The sequence below is a fragment of the Phalacrocorax aristotelis genome, chromosome W, assembly GCF_949628215.1.
Source record: "Phalacrocorax aristotelis chromosome W, bGulAri2.1, whole genome shotgun sequence".
Classification (NCBI taxonomy): domain Eukaryota; kingdom Metazoa; phylum Chordata; class Aves; order Suliformes; family Phalacrocoracidae; genus Phalacrocorax; species Phalacrocorax aristotelis.
Genome location: NC_134310.1, coordinates 4132505 through 4153507, shown reverse-complemented (window position 1 = coordinate 4153507; position 21003 = coordinate 4132505). Strand labels below are relative to the sequence as shown.

At 44.1% G+C, this 21003-nt stretch overlaps 1 protein-coding gene across 2 annotated transcripts in view; it reads right to left on the bottom strand.

The window, feature by feature from the left end:
* The window catches only part of LOC142049357 (protein fem-1 homolog C-like), a 43361-nt gene extending 32869 nt beyond the window's left edge, over positions 1-10492 (bottom strand). For both annotated transcript variants that reach the window (XM_075077008.1, XM_075077007.1), the window contains exons 1-2: positions 10367-10492; positions 8780-9503 (exon numbers count right to left, since the gene is read on the bottom strand). In XM_075077008.1, the coding sequence (XP_074933109.1) occupies positions 8780-9323 (544 nt within the window). In that variant the 5' untranslated portion in view covers positions 9324-9503; positions 10367-10492. The remainder of the gene's footprint in view (positions 1-8779; positions 9504-10366) is intronic.
* Between the last annotated feature and the right edge of the window lie 10511 nt (positions 10493-21003).

Below are 21003 nucleotides of genomic sequence, written 5' to 3'. Positions count from 1 at the left end.
CTTTGTACTTGGCACTGGTGAGGCCACACCTTGAATATTGTGTTCAGATTTGGGCCCCTCATTACAAGAAGGACAATTGAGTTGATGGAGCGTGTCCAAAGAAGGGCAACGAATCTGTTGAAGGGTCTAGAGAGCAAGTAGGTGGTTGTTGGTCTCTTCTCCCAAGTTACTAGTGATAGGACGAGAGGAAATGGCCTCAAGTTACGTCAGGGGAGGTTTAGATTGGATATTAGGAACAATTTCTTTACTGAACAGGCTTCCCAGAGAGGTGGTGGAGTCACCATCCCTGGGGATGTTCAAAGAACATGTAGACATGGCACTTTGGGACATGGTTTAGGAGGCCTGGTGGTGTTGGGTTGTCGGTTGGACTTGATGATTCTAGAGGTCTTTTCCAACCTCAATGATTCTATGATTATGCAAAATATCAAAACATGCATTGCAATTTCTCAAAGTGCAACATCCAAGTATTCTGTCTGGAGTTAGACTAGAGGTATAACATCCCTTTAAAATGGTTTGCATGCAAAATATCTCTGTTTTGGAAATTAAATTAATTTGAAACAGAAAAACCAGTTCCAACAAACACAGCCCCAGGTACATCACCAACAAAGCCCAAATCCATAATTTTGAGGCGCAAAGCCTGCTATCACTTGAATTACAAGAGCAAGCATCTCCCCCACCCCCACACAAACACTGACTAGCCCAAAGAAGACTGCACAGAAACACATCAGCAAAACACTAATCAAGACTCCAGAAGTCTATTAACACTGTAAGGGAGCACTACCCTTTAACTACAGATCATTTGCAGGCTTCACAATGCAGCAAAATAGAAAACTGCATGCAGCCAAAATGCAGAACGTTCCTCCTGATCCAAGCACATGGGTAGGTGGTCTGTACCTCATTCAGAGTTTAGTTCTAGGGTTCTTCCTCCTCATGAATAAACTCAGGTTTCTGCCACTACAGTATTATCCATACCATTCCTTGTTTAAAAAGCAAAATTTTAAAAAGCTTTTTTAAAAAAAAAAATGAAAAAAAAAAACCCAACTCTCAAAAAAAACCCCCCAAAATTAATTTGCTGTTCGAGACCTCTGTTTCATACCAGTGAAATATATCAAGTTCTGTTAGTTTTGACCTGAAGCTTCTCAAACCAGGAGCAATGTACTGAAAAAGCCTCTAAATTAGGAAGACAATGACAAATTAACTCACATTGAAAGCATTGCTTGAGCTACTTTCTGCTTTTCTAAAAACGTCTTTAATTTTACAGGTACCTTTGCTATTTTCCACAATTTTAAAAGAAGAAAAAGAAGAATTTTCTTATCTTGTTTATCACTTTGTGCTGGTTTTGGTTGAGAAAGAGTTAATTCTCTTCACTGTAGTGCCTGTAGTAATCAGGGACCTTTCCAGCTTCCCATGCTCTGCCACCTGGGCAAGAGGCCCGTGAAGGGCTCTGGGTTGTTCATTCTCCCTTCCCCCCGCCTGGCCCGGGTTTCGTGCACCTCTCATTGTTTTCCTTTTCATTGCATTATTGTTGCTGTTGTTGTTATAGTTTTATTTTAATTATTAAACTGTTCTGACCACAACCCATGAGCTTTATTGTTCTGACGCTCTCCCCTGTCCCACCGGTGGGGGAGTGAGTGAGCGGCAGTGTGGGGCTGAGTTGCTGGCCAAACCACAACAGTCTCTTTTGGTGCCCAGCGTGGGGCTCAAAGGGTTTGGGATAATAACAGCTGCTGGTCACAGCACAATGCTCCATTTTTGCAGTATGTGATAAGATTGGTATGGGTTTGTTTAGTCTGTTGTGTTCTGCTGTGATTAGTGATGTTTTGCCTAAGAGATTTGTTATGCAAACACTGGTTTCAGCTTTATCTGGTATTTGGGGCTTTTGCTGAAACCATTACTGTACTTTGGATACCACCTTGTTGAGACAATTAGCAATTGTACCTCCTCCTCGGAGAGATTTTATATGGAGGAAATACAGAATAGTACCTTTGCAACTTTGTTCTATGATGTCTCTGCCTCTATTACAACAACCTTCTTGTATCTTGAACATCCTTGGGTGGTTAAGGGGCACTTATTGTTAGTTTTTGGGCATGTTGTTTTGGTTTTGAATAAGCAACTTAAGAATATCATCCAGGAATCTTCCCCAAGGCTTGATAGTTACGAGTGGCAGGGCATGTGGGATAGCATGGGCAAATACCTAGGGCAGTGGGCACCCCCAGTGTTTTGGAGTTTCACCCCCGAACAAGTGCAGAATCCTGAAAAACTAGTAGAATATTTGGAGAAAGTATGTTATCACCCCGGCAATTCCAGAGAGACACAGATCACTGCAACGTGCTAGGGCTTGGCCCATGTGTACCAAGCCCTGCTCAACAGTATTCAGTGCTCACAAGGGGAAGAGGTGGTCTCTGGATTGAAAGGCAAAGTGACAGGCACTGCGGCCACTCAAACCCCCATGACAACTACTGGACCTGACTCAGAGAATCAACCCGTGCCAGTATCAGTTGCCCCCATACACAAGAAGAAATATTGGAAGTGGACGTCAAGTCGTTTAGAATGGGATGATGAAAAAGCAGGGCCGTCACGAGGAGAGGAGGAAGAAGTCATAAATGAAATATAGACCACCCGATCCCTTTCCTTCAGTGACTTGCAAGATACGCGAAAATATTTCAGACGTCATTCAGGTGAGCACATTGTCACCTGGCTGCTCCGATGCTGGGATAACGGGGCCAGTAGCCTGGAATTAGAGGGAAAAGAAGCCAAACAACTGGGATCCCTTTCTGGGGAAGGGGCCGTTGTAAAAGCAATTGGAAATAAAACACAAGCCCTCAGTCTCTGGAGGCGACTCCTGTCCAGTGTGAGAGAAAGGTATCACTTCAAAGAAGATGTTACATATCGCCTAGGAAAACGGACAACTGTGAGAAAGGCATCCAGTACCTGAGAGAATTAGCCGTGCTTGAGGTGATTTATGGTGACCTGGACGATCAACAGACACCCAAAGATCCAGATGAAGCCGAGTGCACACGACCCATGTGGTGGAAGTTTGTACGGAGCGCACAATCCTCGTATGCAACCTCATTGGCAGTAATGTCCTGGAGAGAGGACGAGGCACGAACAGTGGCAGAGGTGAATGATAAACTCGGGGATTATGAAGCAAACCTCTCCCCCTCCCTCATCTCTGCTGTGGAGAAATTGTCCCAAGAGGTCCAGCAACTGAAATAAGATATGTCCTGCTCCCCACCTCTATGGAGTAGTGTCTCAGCCATTAGGAATAAGCGTTCTTTTGCTCAAAGGAGAGGATAAACACAACAGGGCACCCTACGGTTTTACCTGCATGACCATGGAGAGGACATGATGAGGTGGGATGGCAAGCCTACCTCGACCCTAGAGGCACAAGTACGTGAACTGCAAGGAAGAACAGTAACTCAGGGAGGCTCTTCCAGGAAAGCTGTTGCTCCAGTTTCCAGTGAGCAAGTCCCCAGACAGAGGAGTAGAAGCACTGATTTTATTTCTGAGCTTAATAGAGATAATCTTCATTCATATTTACAGGAAGTGAGTCGCAAATGCCATGATCGGGACTAGAGGGGCCCTGCTTCCAGCCAGGTGGAGGAAAGGGACAACTGAGTTTACTGGACTGTGTGGATCCAATGGCCTGGCACATCTGACCCACAGGAGTATAAAGCTTTAGCTGACACTGGCGCACAGTGCACTTTAATGCCATCAAACTATATAGGGGCAGAACCCATCAGCATTGCTGGAGTGACAGGGGGATCCCAAGAGCTAACTGTATTGGAGCCCGAAGTGAGTCTAACCAAGAATGAGTGGCAGAAGCACCCCATTGTGACTGGCCCAGAGGCTCCGTGCATCCTTGGCATAGACTACCTCAGGAGAGGGTATTTCAAGGACCCAAAAGGGTACAGGTGGGCTTTTGGTGTAGCTGCCTTGGAGACGGCGGAAATTAAACAGCTGTCTACCTTTCCCGGTCTCTCAAAGGACCCTTCTGTTGTGGGGTTGCTGAGGGTCAAAGAACAACAGGTGCTGATTGCCACCACAACAGTACACCGGCGGCAATATCACACCAACCGAGACGTCCTGATTCACATCCATGAGATTATTCGTCAACTGGAGAGCCAAGGAGTCCTCATTAAGACCCCCTCACCCTTTAACAGTCCCATATGGCCAGTGTGGAAGTCTAATGGAGAGTGGAGGCTAACAGCAGACTATTGCAGCCTGAATGAAGTCACTCCACCAATGAGTGCTGCTGTGCCAGACATGCTAGAAATTCAAAACGAATACATAATGCATTGGAACAAGGTGGAGCTCTGGAACACCTTCAATACTTTGATGACATCATCGTGTGGGGCAACACAGCAGAAGAAGTTTTTGAGAAAGGAGAGAAAATAGTCCAAATCCTTCTGAAGGCTGGTTTTGCCATAAAACAAAGTAAGGTCAAGGGACCCGCACAAGAGATCCAGTTCTTAGGAATCAAATGGCAAGATGGACGTCATCAGATCCCAATGGATGTGATCAACAAAAGAGCAGCCATGTCTCCACCAACTAGCAAAAAGGAAACACAAGCTTGTTTAAGTGGTGTGGGTTTTTGGAGTATGCATATTTCAAATTACAGTCTGATCGTAAGCCCTCTCTATCAAGTGACCCAGAAAAAGAATGATTTCAAATGGGGCCCTGAGCAATGACAAGCCTTTCAACAGATTAAACAGGAGATAGTCCATGCAGTAGCCCTTGTGCCAGTCCAGGCAGGACGAAAATATGCCCTGTTCACTGATGGGTCCTGTTGCCTTGTGGGAAGGCACCAGAGATGGAAGGCTGCTGTATGGATGCCTATACGACAAGTCGCAGAAACTGCTGAAGGAGTAGGTGAATTGAGCCAGTTTTCAGAGGTAAAGGCATTCCAGCTGGCCTTAGATATCGCTGAACAGGAAAAGTGGCCAGTGCTCTATCTCTATAATGACTACTGGATGATGGCAAATGCCCTGTGGGGCTGGCTGCAGCAGTGGAAGCAGAGCAACTGGCAGCATAGAGGCAAACCCATCTGGGCCGCCACATTGTGGCAAGATATTGCTGCCCGGGTAGAGAAACTGGTTGTAAAGGTACGGCATGTGGATGCTCACGTCCCCAAGAGTCGAGCCACTGAAGAACATTGGAACAACCAGCAGGTGGAACAGGCTGCCAAGATTGAAGTGGCTGAGGTGGATCTGGACTGGCAGCATAAGGGTGAATTATTTCTAGCTCAATGGGCCCATGACACCTCAGGCCATCAAGGGAGAGATGCATCACACAGATGGTCTTGTGATCGAGGGGTGGACTTGACCATGGATGCTACTGTACAGGTTATCCATGAATGTGAAATGTGCACTGCAATCAAGCAAGCGAAGTGGGTAAAGCCTCTGTGGTATGGGGGACGATGGCTGAAATATAAATATGGGGAGGCCTGGCAGATTGACTATATCACACTCCCACAAACCCGCCAAGGCAAGCGCCATATGCTTAGAATGGTGGAAGCAACCACTGGATGGCTGGAAACATGCCCCATGCCACCGCCCGGGACAGTATCCTAGGCCTGGAAAAACAAGTCCTGTGGCAACATGGAACCCCAGAGAGAATTGAGTCAGACTATGGGACTCATTTCCAAAATAACCTCATAGACACCTGGGCCCCAGAACTTGGCATTGAGTGGTTGTATCACATTCCCTATCATTCACCAGTCTCTGGGAAAATTGAACGGTACAATGGACTGTTAAAAACTACACTGAGAGCAATGGGGGTGGAACATTCAAACACTGGGATACACATTTAGCAAAAGCCACCTGGTTAGTCAACACGAGGGGATCTGCCAATCGAGCTAGCCCTGCCCAGTCAGAACCCTTACATACTGTGGAAGGGGATAGAGTCCCTGTAGTGCATTGAAAAAATATGCTGGCGAAAACAGTCTGGGTTCTTCCTGCCTCAGCCAAAGGCAAACCCATCTGTGGACTTGCATTTGCTCTGAGACCTGGGTGCACTTGTTGGGTGACGCGGGAGGATGGAGGAGTCTGATGTGTGCCTCAAAGGGATTTGATTTTGGGTGAAAACAGTCAATGAACTGAATGATATTCTGTTAATTGCTATCTAATGTTGTATGTCATCACTGCTATGGTTGCTATATGTCATATCAATGGTATCATAGTAACAATCTCCCAAATTAATGAAAAATGAACTTTAATTGAACCAAGCAAAGTGCAGCAGTGATGGAACAAGGACTGACTTCAGCATGCAACAATCCAACACCATATACACCATCTCTCCGGCCCTGAAAGACTCGTACGATAGATGGAGCCCAAAGTCATGGACTAAATGAACTCAGTAGACATTTTGTGGCCATTTGTGGACCCTCTACAGACATTTTACTGGGGTGGTCCATAGACTAAGGGGATGATAAATGATCTCTGTGTATATTATCAAAGGATGGGAAGCAGGGTGGTGGTGGTTATTGAGGTTGAGGGAGGGGGCACATCTAAGAGAGTGGATCCAAACTGTCCAAAGGGATATTTCATATCATATGACATCATGCCCAGTACATTAACTGGGGGAAGTTGGCCAGGGGAAGCAGTGATTATGGCTCGGGGACCAGCAGCATCAGTCAGCGGGTGGCAAGCGGTTGCATCGCTGGTTGGTTGTTTTTTTTTCCGTCCTCCCAAGGTTTCACCTCTCTCTCATTATAATAATAATATAATGAAAAGGAAAATTACTGTTTTATTTTCATTATTAAATTGTTCTTATCTCAACCCACAAGTTTTCTTACTTTGGCCCTTCCAATTCTCTCCCCCATCCCACAGGGGTGGCGGGAGCAAGCGTGCGGCTCTGTGCTGCTTAGTTGCTGACTGGGACTAAAACACGGCTATAGCACTTTCTTTCTCTCTTCCTTTAGTTTGTCACTGCTTATTTAATAACTTCAGAGACCAGACTGCTTCATGATGCCAAAAAGTATGCTCATGTCATATCAGAGAGGAGCATTTTTTTCCAAACATGAAAAGGCAGTCCATACTTGACTAATAGATATATGTGTACACATGCATTTGTACACACTGTAGTCCAAAAGATAAAATGAATTTTTATGAGCTAAAACATATCCAATCCAACATTTTTTTATTACTAAAAAATAAGAATCAGTTAATACCTTAGGCACATGAGCAAAACTTCCTAAGTTGAAAATCACACAAACTGAAGGGAGCAGAGAGGAAGGAATTAAGATAAAAAAGAAACCTGAGAGCAGTGAGAAAATCCTCAGGAGTGCACAGCTGCCATTCAGTCATTTAAACAACAAATAAAAATTAAAGTAATGCACTAGTAAAGTGAATAATAACGATGAGTAAATTAAAGCCTACTCCACTGACACAAAAATGAGGAATAAGTGATCCACAGTTGTTTTCTTTCTTTCCTGTTACATCAGATATTTAGGCAGCTCTACTCTGTTCATACCTACCATATAAAGGGATGACTTTTAAACTAAAAATAATGTATATTTTATATACATTGTTATTCCAAGAACCCAGTCTAGAAACATGACCTTTTTATCCTATCACAAGTCCATGATTCATAGGCTTACATCCTTAAATCCTTACAAGAAAAATGTATTTTGCTCCACCCACCTCTATGACAAATTTTTAGTTTAGCTTTCTTTATATTAAACCCACATAACTCCATGACTTGCAGAAAAAAGGCATATTTAACTGAACAACTTTTTCAAAGCGATTACTCTCATATTTGACATTTAACAATATTGTGCAGTAAGCCAGGCACTACAGGTTTTTCTGTCAAAATATACTTTAAGTATATTATACTGTTAGAATTTTAATTAGCCAGAAAAGGGCAACTGAAGTATTATGCTACAGAAAGATTAGCAGATTTATTATTAATAAACATATATAAAAAATAAGCTGCTGACACACAATCCTGGCTCAATGAGCTAAAAAGTCAACCATAACCTGCAATAATCAATACGCTTTTTAGGCCAATATCATATTCACATACAAGTTTGAGATGTAACAAAAGCCAACAATTAGAATAAGAGGTCCACATAATTATGATCACAGCAAAAAGGACGTAAGTCTTCACTTTGAACAATGTGTCAGGATAATTGTAAACAGAGGCAAACAGCTGTTCTTCATGATCTGTGCACCACCAGAAGTCTTTCTGTTGTGATCACAGTCATATAAACCTTTATTTCCTTAATTCTAAAATACATTTTTGTTTACTAACATTGAAAACAAGATCCAAAATTATTCAAGAATTTGAGGGAGAGGAGGAGTAAAGAGCAAAGTGATTATTCATTTCCAATGTAGAAGAGAATTCTTCTCCTTTATGCATCTTTCCCTATTCTAGTCTTAATGGCACAAGCGAATTTTACGTACAGCATATTTGGTTTGTTAAAAAACAGTATGAAAAACATCCTAAATTTTACACAATGTATGCTCATATATTTATTACTACACAAACCTGCTACAAATAGGAGTTCTCAGCAAAAGTTGATTAGCTTTTTTCACATGCATAAATACAAAGTCTTTAGATTAAAATGTATCAATTTAGAATTACATTTTATAGCCAGTATTAAATGAGTATGCTGAAAAAAACTCATAAAAATGTAGCTAAATACACTTCATCTCTTACTGGAAAAAACATTCACATTATGAGACTAGAGGAATATTTTTGGATGTCAGTCTCCTAAAGAACACATGAGTAACTTCACCCTTATTTACTACAAGGAACAATGAAGCGATGAACTTACCTTTAACACTTTTTCTGTTAACATCAGCTCCTTTCTCAAGTAAATACTGAGCAATTTCTTTGTGGCCTTTGTAACATGAGATCATCAAGCACGTATGCCCATGACGGTTTGATACTTCCAAGTCTGCTTTGTGCTCCACAAGATATTTTACTATTTCCAGGTGACCATCAAAACAGGCAGCTCTAAGTGGAGTTGAATTTGTTAGAGTTGTGTTGTTGACAGATGCACCATGATCTAACAGACACTGAACCACCTTCAAGTGGCCAGCAGCTGATGCTGCCCATAATGGCGGAGCTCCCTCAATAGTTTCACCATCAAAATTAACTGAACCACCAATTTCTATAGAAGCAGAGCAATAGTCCAACAAGTATTCCACCATGTCAACATGCCCATAACGGGCTGCCATCAAAAGCGGTGTGGCACCATTGGTTTTTTCTGACATTAGTAAGGCCACCTCTTCTCTGGTTTTGCTTGCCAGTAACTTGGAAAGGAGCCGCAGCTTGCCATCACAAGCTGCATTGAACACTGCTGTCTTTAGATCCATTTAGTCTGCACCTCTATTTCTTGAAGGATACACACCTGCCTTTTTCAGTCGCAAACAAAAGCTTATTAGAAACACACAGCCCAAACAGAGCATCCCCAACTTTTTCTCAGATCAGGCAGATGGGACAACATGGAGACTCTGAATGAGGTCCTGACCAAGTACAGGCTGCACTTGATAACTCTGCAAAAGAAAAGAATTCTGAATGTTTTTACCTTCTACTTCTCAAATAAGTATATGCAATTACATTTTTCTACAGCTATACTCAAACAAGCCACTGGTTGTGGTGCACCAACATCCAGCGGCCTTCCATGGGACTTCCCTGGACTGCACGGTGCCCCTTATGGAAAGATGTTGAGCAGGAAGCCTGATCTTAGCAGTGCGTTACCTGTACCATTTGCAAGAAAACACTTTCCCCTCACAACATAACAAACCGTACACTTATATCAACTTCTGCTTTTAAGCACAGCCTAAGCAAAGAACCATTAGCCCCCCCCCCCCCCAATCCCTTCAGGTCCTCTGCAGAACCCCAAGCTCACAGACGCGCCGCCATGCTACCTCCACCCTACGGGCAGGGGAGCAAATTCAGAGCCTGACCGGAAAGACAAAACACGTCCTTGCCACAGTCGTTTGATTTAGTATCAGACACTGCCAAAACCCTGAACTTGCCCTTCCACCACAACCACCCTCAGCCTGCCCAAAGGCCCCCCCCGACCGACAAATCTCCTCCTTCAGGACCACGCTATATTTGCCTCCCACCCCAAAGCCGCCTACCCCCCCAGGATTACCCCCGATGCCTCCCTTCAGATCGCCCCCCTCTTCTCCATCCCTAATCCAACAAGCACCCGCTCCCTACCTCTGGGCAACCCCCCCATACCACCCCAGGGCCCCCAAAACCCCTTCCCAGCTCCCTCAGAGCCGCTCCCCACACGACCGCTACGACAGGGCGGCCTCCACCGCCTGCCCAGAGCTGGAGAGGCAGTAGCACCGCCGCCACCGCCCACAGAGAACATATCGGTGAGGAAGGACCCAAGGATGCGGGCTACCTTCCCAGGACGCCACCGGCTCTCTCCCGCCGAAGCCACCCTAACACGAAAGCGCCCGCCACCTCCCGCACTCCGTCCAGCTCCTCCATGACAGACCAATCCCCACAGCAACTAGCCTCCACCACTGACCCGGCACCCAGGCACAGCGGAACCTACCAAGCATATCCCGGCCGCCACCAGGCCCAATGAGAAACACGCCCGAGCGCCGCCAGCCACTCGAAGCAGGGTGGGGGCGGGACTACGCCGCCGCCCAAGCTATGCTGAGAGCGGGGCGGTGCTGTCGGGCGGTGGTGGTGCGGCAGCTGTCCGCTAGGGGGGCAGGCGAGAGCCCCGCATTGCCCTCTGCTACAGCGCGGGTGGGCTGGAGAACGCAGCGGGGAGGTAGGTTTGGGTTAGCTGTGGTGTGTGTGGATCAGGTAGGGGGTTTTCTTTTCCCCAGCCCGTGCCTTATTTTCCTTTCTCTAGAATAAAACAAAGGGCGGAGCAGCGCTACAGCGGAGCGTGCACCGGCGGGGAGGGATGTCGCAGGGGTGAGGGGACAGTGGGGGCGCACGGTACCGGGGGAGGGGCGCTTCCATGGAGAGCGGCAAAACCCCGCAGGGCTGCAGGAGGAAAACCCTCGCGGCCGGCCATGTGTGGATCTGCTCAGCAGCTCCGGGCAATAAACTCATCCCTTGCAGAGGGATGCAAAAACTGCCCGGTCTGGAGAAAGAAAAGGGAGTGTTTCCTCCTCAGAAATAGATCGGTTTACTGCTGAATTGAAGGAGGTGATTAGATGCTCCTTCATTTAGTGGGAGAGACGGCCATGAAGGCCTTCAGCACCTGCAGCTCATAGGCAGACCTTCCCTGCCCACCCATGATATAGGCTGGGGTGAAGGGGCTGGTGTGGGGGCTCCAGTGTGTTGCTGTGCCTGTGGGGAGGGATGGGAGCCCCAATGGCCTTGTCATGGAAATTCACAACTGGCCTGTGCTAACTGAGGAGAGAGGCCAGGGCACAAAGTGTAGGATTACAAGGGTAAATATTTATCCATGCACATGAGGTTCCCCAGCCAAATTGGGGCACCCCAACTGTGGTTTTACACAGGGTTCTTATACCCTTCAAACGTTCAGGTACAACATGATTTGACTAATCACTAACACACTACCCGCTACTAATCATAGTAAAATTTTGCAAAGCAGCTATAGTTTTGCAGCATTCTTGCTGCTTGTCTATTGACCCAGATGTCCCTGGAGTCAGTCTTGCTATAACTAACTATAGTTAGTTAGTTACAATGCCAGACGATGCTGGGAGGGTTTCAAAGATGTGTTAAAGGGGCTAGGATGCTGGCATTATCTTGGTTGTCCAGGGGTATCCTTTATCCTTCATGGACAGCTCTAAGCTTCCAAGAAGCAAAGTCCTTATTTCCAGGGCCAGGCTGTCCTTTAGTTTGTTTTACTTAAGCATGAACAATACCGAAGTCTCCAGTAAAACTCCACTACCTCATAACATTACAGTGTATAATGGGAACCAATATATATATTACCAAAGTTAATACCCTTTCATACTATAAAGACTGGTTGATAGAGTAGTTAGGGACGTGAATTTTCATAACAGTCCCTCCTTTTATTTTGGCCATCAGGGTCACATTATATTATATATTATTTTAGTAGTAAGTTGTCATGGTTTTAGCTGGGATAGAGTTCATTTTCTTCACTCTAGCTGGCATAGTGCTGTGCTTTGGACTTAGTATGAAAATAATGTTGATAACACACGGATGTTTTAGTTGTTGCTGGGTAGTGCTTGTACTGGTCAAGGACTTCTCCAGCCTCTCATGCTCTGCCAGGTGCACAAGAAGCCAGGAGGGGAGGGGGCACAGCTAAGAGAGCGGATTCAAACTGGCCAAAGGGGTATTCCATATCATATGACATCATTCCCAGTATGTTAACTGGGGGGAGCTGGCTGGGAGGCAGGCAGCAATTGTGGCTCGGGAACCGGCAGCGTCGGTTGGCAGTTGGTGAGCGGTTGTATCGCTTGTGGGTTTTTTAATCCCTTTTAATTATATTATTATTATAATTATTATCATCATTACTATTTTATTTTAATTATTAAACTCTTCTTATCTCAACCCACAAGTTTTCTTGCTTTTGCTCTTCCGATTCTCTCTCCCATCCCATGGGTGGGGGGAGTGAGCGAGCGGCTGCGTGGTGTTTAGTTGCCGACTGGGGCTAAACCACAACATAAGTCGAGTGCATATGGTAATACAAAACTGCAAATAGACATATATAATTACAAAGCAAAATAAGTTACCGAATACAACAGCCAAAATCCTTTTAGTTCACAGTCCTATACTTAGGTCTGGGAGCCAAGAGGTTGGAAGACTGGTGAGGAGGATTGTAAACACTCTCAGGTGACTTGCAGCTGGGGTGTAGAAAAACACATCTGTCATTCTAATTGTTGTTTAGCCTTGTGTGTTGGACAAGTAGAACATCTGTGTTTAGATCACATAGGCCTGGGATAGACTTAGAGGCACCCTATCGAACATACTTGAGATTCCTGCCCTGCTGCGAGATAGATCAAAGCACAGTGGTAAACTACGCCTGCGCAAATCCCTGATAAAGAGGCGAAAACAGCAGGTCTGGAGATCCTCTAGCGTGGACCGAGCTCCGTGGTGCCTGTGTCCCCGCTTGTGTGCCAATGCCTGGGTGCTGCTTCGGGGATCCCCTGGTTGGCGAGGTAACGAAAATAAATTTACTCTTTGCATTTCATCCGTGGTTTTGTGGTTATTCCTGCATCCTGCCTGTGCCGGCTCACACACCACCTAAATAGATTTAGGGGAGATTCCTGTCTTACTTCATGTAAGACTTTTAAATGAGTTTTATCTTGTTTATATTAGTTTCAATTTTCTTGTCCTGATTTACATAAAACCAGCAGCTATTGTTCAATAATGCACATATCCCGTCCTGTGCTGCTAATAGGTAGTCTAAGGCTAATCGATTCTGTATTACCATTTCTGATAATAATTTGATTTTCTTTTTCTGTAGGGCTACAATATTATCTGCAGTTTTATTAATGCACCTAGCATACACTTCTCATCCCAGGTTGAGGGTAAATACTTAAATGCCCTTTCTCCACATATCCAATATTGCCCTGGTAGTTGTGTAAATAGGGTAGTATAATCCTCAAATAATTCTTAATCATGTAAACTATTTCATGCAAAAGGGTTAGCATGTGCCGGATCTGGTTGTTTAGGTAAACCAGTAAGGCTTGGACCCAGATTAGATGACTCAGAGCAATCAGGTTCTCATAGGCCCATAGTGGAAACCAAAATTTTACAATTATCTTTAGTTTGATTATGGCTTCCTACAGAATACCAGGTTAATCTATCTGTGAACATTGTTTTGCAGTTTGCAGAGCCCAATAAACTCCATCCCAGAACAAATCGACAATGTGATGTCTCATTATAATAGGTTTTGTGTAAGGGTTTTTAAAACTATTAATAGTAAGAAAAAAACAAACAGCATATTGTAACAAAGACAATTATCTCTTGATTACACGCTAATTTTAAGTAAGGATATAGTTCAGTCCATGGGCAATTCATAAATATCAAATTACTTTCCACTTTCTTGTTGTCAAATTTTAAGCAAGGTTAGCAAGTCCACAGCCGATCCACTAGCTCTGTGTAAATTCCTGGCCACAGGTAATTTTGTCTCTGCAGTGGTGGATGTTCTCTTGGTGGCAGGAGGGTTTCCTGGTTCCAATTCTAGACTGGTTGCAGCTTTCAGGTGGGAGTGATGGATCCAAGTAGATTTTTCTTCCACCTTTACTGCTGAGAAAGGTTAGCAATACCAAAAATTATCCCTCCCACCAAGGAGATAAGTTATCCTTTCTCTTGTGTACTTTTACCCAAACATAATTTCCTAGATTGAAGGGGTGCAGAGCCCCTTCTAGAGGTACTGGTTGTACTAGCTGTGCCTGGGCCTGACTGTATTTTAATAATTTCTGAACCTGTAAAATATACTGGGTCACATTTTAATTTCCTGCTAATAAACTTACATGAGCAGGTACATAAGTTTCGGGGAGTTGCATCGGTCTTTTGAATTCATGAAGGCTAAAGGTAGTGTGTGCAAGACACAGTTACTTATTTGGCTGTAGCATAAATTCCTGGCACAAACCAATTCTTCAGCACTGTCTGGGCTAGTGCAGCAGTCCCAAAATGCCCTAGATGGTAATGCATATTTGCTATGGGAATAAGGTGTTGCTTAGGTAAAATAGGAAGGTTTTCCATACCTGCTCTCCATATTCTCTGGGAGCCTTTGGTCACCTCATACCTCTTCCAAGAGTCAATTTCTGCAGCAGGAACAGTCAAACATATCTTTTCAGGAGCAGGTAACACCAGGTCAGACCATTGGACTGCTTGTAAGCCCAGTGGTTCGTACGGCTGTCGTGCTGCGGCTTTAGTGGCAATATCTGTTAGACTATTTCTCATCTCTTCTTTTGTCCTGCTGGTATGGGCTGGCTGATGAACGACATCAAGATTCTCTGGCAATTGTATAGCTTTTAATAGTTCAGTAATTTGTGGAGCATTTGATATTTTACTTCCACTAGGAGTTATAAACCCATGCAGCTTCCATAAATGCCCAGTAGAGTGGCATACTCCAAATGCGTATTGAGAATCAGTATAAATATTTACAGTGTTTTCTTTGGTTGGCTGACAGGCCTTTGTTAATGCAATTAATTCTGCTGCTTGTGCACTCAGCTTTGGACTGAGTGGTGAAGCCTCCACTACTTCATTCACAGTAGTTATTGAATAATCTATAACCCAGTTGCCATTCAGATAATATGAGGATCTGTCAACAAATAGTTCCAGATCGGGATCTAGAAATGGCACATCTGTTAAATCTTCTCAAGTCTTTTCAGCTTCATGGGTTGTTACTACACAGCTGTGGAGTGGAGTTTCTTCCCCAGGTAAAGGGAGTAGAGTAGCAGGGTTCAGCATATTAGTTAACATCCCTGAGGCTATTCCTTTCCTTTCATGTACAACAAGATAAATGGCTTACTGTAGTCTGGCAATCCCAGAGCAAGTGCAGCTTGCTTCAAAAGCTTGAATGTCTTTACCTTGTCTGTTGTCCAGTGAATGGGTTCTCCAGCATCTTGAGCAGTAATCTGTATCAGTGGTTTTGTCATTTCCTCGAAAGCAACTATCCAGGGTTGGCAGAATCCTACAGCTCCTAAAAAGGCTCATGTTTGTTTCTTGTAACTGGTCAGGGAAGATTTTTAATGGCTTTAATATGGTTTTCAGATAAATGCCACTCCTCTTGCTGATGTTTTACACTTCTCTTATAAAAATTGTAACTTAATGTGGAGAAGCCCTATGGCCCTTCTCAGCTAAGGCAAACAGTAAGGTGTCGTGGTTCAGCCTCAGTTGGCAACTAAACACCACGCAGCCACTCGCTCACGTCCCCCCACCCCTGTGGGCATGATGTTACATGACATGGAATATTCCTTTGGTCAGTTTGAATCCGCTCTCTTAGCTGTGCCCCCTCCCCTCCCGGCTTCTTGTGCACCCGGCAGAGCATGGGAAGCTAGAAAAGTCCTTGACCAGTACAAGCACTACCCAGCAACAGCCAAAACATTGGTGTGTTATCTCAACATTGTTTTCACGCTAAGTCCAAAGCACAGCACTATGCCAGCTAGAGTGAAGAAAATTAACTCTATCCCAGCTAAAACCATGACATAAGGCATGGGTGTCAGCTATACAAAATTCCTTGACTTATTAATAATTCATCAATATATTGTATCAAAAACAGATCCTTTTTTTTAAACACATCATCCTGAAAATCTTTTACTAACATTTTAGAAAAATAGTGGAGGACCCAGCGAAGCCCTGAGGGAGCCTTGTCTATGTTAGCTGTATCTTTCCACAAGTAAATGCAAAAAGGTATTGAGAGCCTGGATGAAGAAGTTGCCCATGTATGTATTAGACAGGGGTAATTATGTTCATTAAATAAAAGGTTTAAGACCAGATTCTCATAAGAAGAAGGAGAAAAATATTTTGTATTCAGAGGCTGCTGTAGTGACTGCACAATAGATGCCTGCTAACCGTCAATCCTGGGTGAAATCTAGCTGCCCCTGTTGAATAGAGCAGGGCAAGACTGCACCATAGGATTGAGAGTTCCTTTTGGGAGGCTTTCTCTTTCTTCTTCTTTCTTCTTCTTTCTTCTTCTTTCTTCTTCTTTCTTCTTCTTTCTTCTTTCTTCTTTCTTCTTTCTTCTTTCTTTCTTCTTGTTTCTATTTTCTCTTTTTTCTTTTTTCTTTCTTTTTACTTTTTTCATTTTACTTTTCTATTTTTTCTTTTTTCTTTCTTTTTTCTTTTTTCCTTTTTCTTTTTTCCTTTTTCTTTTTTCTTTTTTTTTTCTTTTTTCTTTCTTTTTTCTTTTTTCTTTTTTCTTTTTTGCTCATACTGGGCACTCCCATTTCCAATGGTGGCCTTGTTGTCCACAATAATTGCAGTTCCTTGTGCTGATAATAGTCCTCCTTCTTTCCAAAGGACTGGGAAGGCTGCCATATGAGGATAGGCTGGGACAACTGGGATTGTTCAGCCTTGAGAAAAGGAGGCTCAGAGGGGATCTCATGACCATGTACCAGTACTTAAGGGGTAGCTAGAAAGAAGATGGAGACTCCCTTTTTACAAGGAGTCGCATGGAGAGGACTAGGGGGAATGGACACTAGTTGCTCTTGGGGAGATTCCGATTGGACACCAGAGGGAAATTTTTCACAGTGAGGACAGTCAGCCATTGGAATAATCTCCCCAGGGAAGTGGTTGACTCGGCCACGTTGGACACCTTCAAGAGTCGTCTGGACAGGGTGCTGGGCCATCTTGTTTAGACTCTGCTCTACCTAGAAAGGTTGGACTAGATGATCCCTGAGGTCCCTTCCAACCTGTGATTCTGTGATTCTGTGATGTCATCAGTGTAATGCAACAGTTTACAACTTGGGGACAGGCTGTACTCCTCCAAGTGATGAGCCACAATCCCATGACAAATTGTTGGGCCATGCAGGTATCATAGAATCATAGAATCACAGAATATCCTGAGTTGGAAGGGACCCACAAGGATTACTGAGTCCAGCTCCTGTCCCTGCACAGGACAACCCCAAATTCACACCCTATCTCTGAGGGCCTTGTCCAAGTGTTTCTTGAATATTGTCAGGCTTGGTGCCATGACTGCCTCCCTGGGGAGCCTGTTCCAGTGCTCCACCACCCTCTGGGGGAAGAACCTTTTCATAATATCCAACCAAACCCTCCCCTGGCACATCTTCCTGCCGTTCCCTCGGGTTCTGTCATTGGTCACCAGAGAGATCAGATGCCTCAGGTATCCCTGAGGTAGTACCGTAAATGTGTACCACTGGCCTTCCCAGGAAAAGGCAAACTAGTCCTGTGACTCTTCAGCAAGAGGAATACTGAAGAAGGCATTTGTGAAGTCAGTTATGGCATGCCAGGCTCTTGCCTCGGTTTCCAGTTACTCTAACTGGGTGACAGTGTCTGGCAGGACCGCAGCCATGGGAGGGGCACCTTTATTCAAAAGCTGGTAATCCACAGTCATAGGCCAGGACCCATCTGGCTTCTTCACAGGCCAAATAGAGCTATTAAAAGGTGAATACGTCTGTTGGATAACCCCTGCTTCTAACAACCGTTTAATAGTTTGAGACGTCAGTATGCACCCCCTCTGCCCCCGGCAGACGGTATTGTTTTAAGGCTGTAGGCTTGGTGAGGGGGAGCCACAGTCCTCCCTGCTATAACCTCCCATATCCGAGCTGATTGGATACCAACGGAATTATTTTCCCCCAGTGGGATAAAAAGTCTTGCCTGCTAACAGATTATGCCCTATGACGTATTCAGGCACTCTCACACTCCATACTTAAGCCGAAAACAGTGGGTATCTTTCTAGTTGCAAGATAAGAGGAACTTCTCAATCTGGTTCTTTCCTTCTCCTGAATGCATTAATATTTATCAGTTTATTCTTGGGGCAATGGGACAGATTTCCATGAATTAGGGTTACTTATGCTCTGGTGTCTATCAGGGCCATCACCTGTTGTTTATTATGCCGACTCCAGGGTATTACAAGCAGAATGCGTGGACAGCAGTCCCCTCAGCTAGCTCCCTTTATCAGCCGTTTGTTCCTGTGCCCGTAAGGTCTTTATTAATTTGGCATCTTTATTATCATATTTAGGTGGTGTCTTAGGTAGCGTTGTTTCTTTTTCTGGTAATAATGCCATGATGCCTGTTTCTGCAGCCTCTTTGGCAGCTTTATCTGCCAATTGATTACCTATTTCTGGTGGGGTCTTTCCTGTTCGGTGGGCTTTGCAATGCATTATTGCAACTGCCATCGGTTTTTAGATGTTCTCTAGTAATCCTTGTATTTGTGCTGCATGCCTGATTTCAGTTCCTTGTGCTGATAATAGTCCTCTTTCTTTCCAAATGGCTCTATGCGCATGCACTACCCCAAAGGCATATTTTGAATCAGTCCAAATATTTACACGTTTGCCTTCACTTAACTGCAAAGCTCGAGTAAGAGCAATCAGTTCAGCCTTTTGGGACGATGTTTTGGTGGGCAGTGCTTGTGCTTCTACCACCACATTGACCGTGGTAACTGCATATCCTGATATTCGTTTTCCTTCTGTAGGGGAATAGACAGGGATCGGCGACCGGAAGATCACGGGATGTGACGGAAAGATAGACTCCTCCCCATAGGAGTGGCAGGAACAGGAAGCTCAAGAGCTATATAAGCGTGTGACGCAGCTAAATAAACGGACATTTTGTATCCATCATATTGATGTCTGTGCATCACTGTCCCCAGGGTGGGTAGAGCCCTGTGTCCCGGAGATATGCGGCCCAAGATAAGTTCTCCCATAGATGCGTACAGCTACACCTTCTTTCATAAAGCTACTGCCGTCCGTGTACAGTTCCCAATCCGCATCCTGCAAGGGAACATTCTTTAAATCAGGCCTACTTGAATAAACTTCCTCAATGGTCTGCAGGCAGTCATTTTCAGGCTTTCCTTCTTCCTGTCAAGCTGAGAGGAACATAGCAGGGTTAGCCATGGCAGTAGTCTTTAGGGTCACATCATCTGGGTCTATCAGTACCACTTGATATTTTAGCATTCTACTAGAGGACAGCCAATGTCCGCCCTTCTGGTCCAATACTGTAGTTACCATGTGTGGAACATAAACAGTTATCTTCTTTCCCATGGTAAGCTTCCGAGCATCTTGTATTAATAATACTGTTGTAGCTACTGCTCATAAACATCCAGGCCATCCCTGACTCACCGGATCCAATTGCTTAGAAAAATATGTCACTGCTCGTTTATATTCTCCTAAGCATTGGGTTAAAACACCAAGGGCTACGGCTTGCCTTTCATAGGTGAACAGTTCAAAAGGCTATTCTAAATTAGGCAGCTCTAAAGCTGGAGCTTTCATCAAGGCTCTTTTTAGTTGAATGTATGCATTCTGATTTTCATCTGTCCATTGCAGGGGGCCCTTCGATGATTTCAATAGTTCATACAAGGGCTTCACCATCAGTCCATAATTAGCAAGTCACAAGCGACACCATTCCTAAAAAGGTTCTCAGTTCGTGGACATTTCGAGGTTCTGGAAGATGACAAATAGCTTCCTTCCTCTCATTACTTAACTGTCTCTGTCCTTTCAGGATTCCAAAACCCAAATATGTTAGTTTCTTGTGCAATCTGAGCTTTTTCCTTTGACACTCAATAACCACTAAGTCCAAGGAAATTTAATAAACTGATTGTCAGTTCCAGACATACCGCTCGGGAGTTTCCAGCTAACAGTATATCGTCAACATACTATAGCATTATCCCATTCTTATTGTCTTGTCTCCACAGTTCTAATTCTTTTGCTAATTGATTTCCAAAAATTGTCGGACTGTTTTTGAATCCTTGTGGTAACACTGTCCAGGTATAGTGGGTCTTCAGGATTTTCCCACTCAAAAGCAAAAAGTTCCTGACTTTCAGAATCAAGAGGTATGCAGAAAAAGGCATCTTATAAATCTAAAACTGTAAACCAGCCTTGTTCACTAGTGAGGGTAATTAGTCATATATATGAGTTTGCAACCACCGGATGTGTGTCTTGTACTATCTGATTTATTGACTCACATTCTACCAGTAATTTGTATTTCAAAATTTTCTGAATTATTGGTACTAGGCCAATTCTCGCTTCTAGTTTTAAAGGATATTGTTTAGTTCTTATCGGTGCTGATCCTGGTTTAAGGTCTATCCTTACAGGTTCAGCTCTCTTTGATTTCCCTGGTACCTCTCCTGCCCAGGCAATGGCTATCACTTCATTTTCAACTTCAGCTGGGATTTTCTTTTCCACCTGTTCAATTTCCTGCAATAACAATATTGAAGCTTGGATAAATTTAGACTCAGGCAGTATTACTTCCACTTCCCCATTTTTAAATTTTATCTCGGCTTCTAATTTTTCTAATAAATCTCGGCCTATCAGAGGTTTGGCACACCTGATAAATACAGAAATTGATGTGTTACCCACTGCTTTACAATTTTAAATTTCATAAGTTTAAAGAAGGGCCGTGTCTCTGCCTTTCCTGTTGCACCAATAATTCTTACAGTATCATATCCTAATTCAT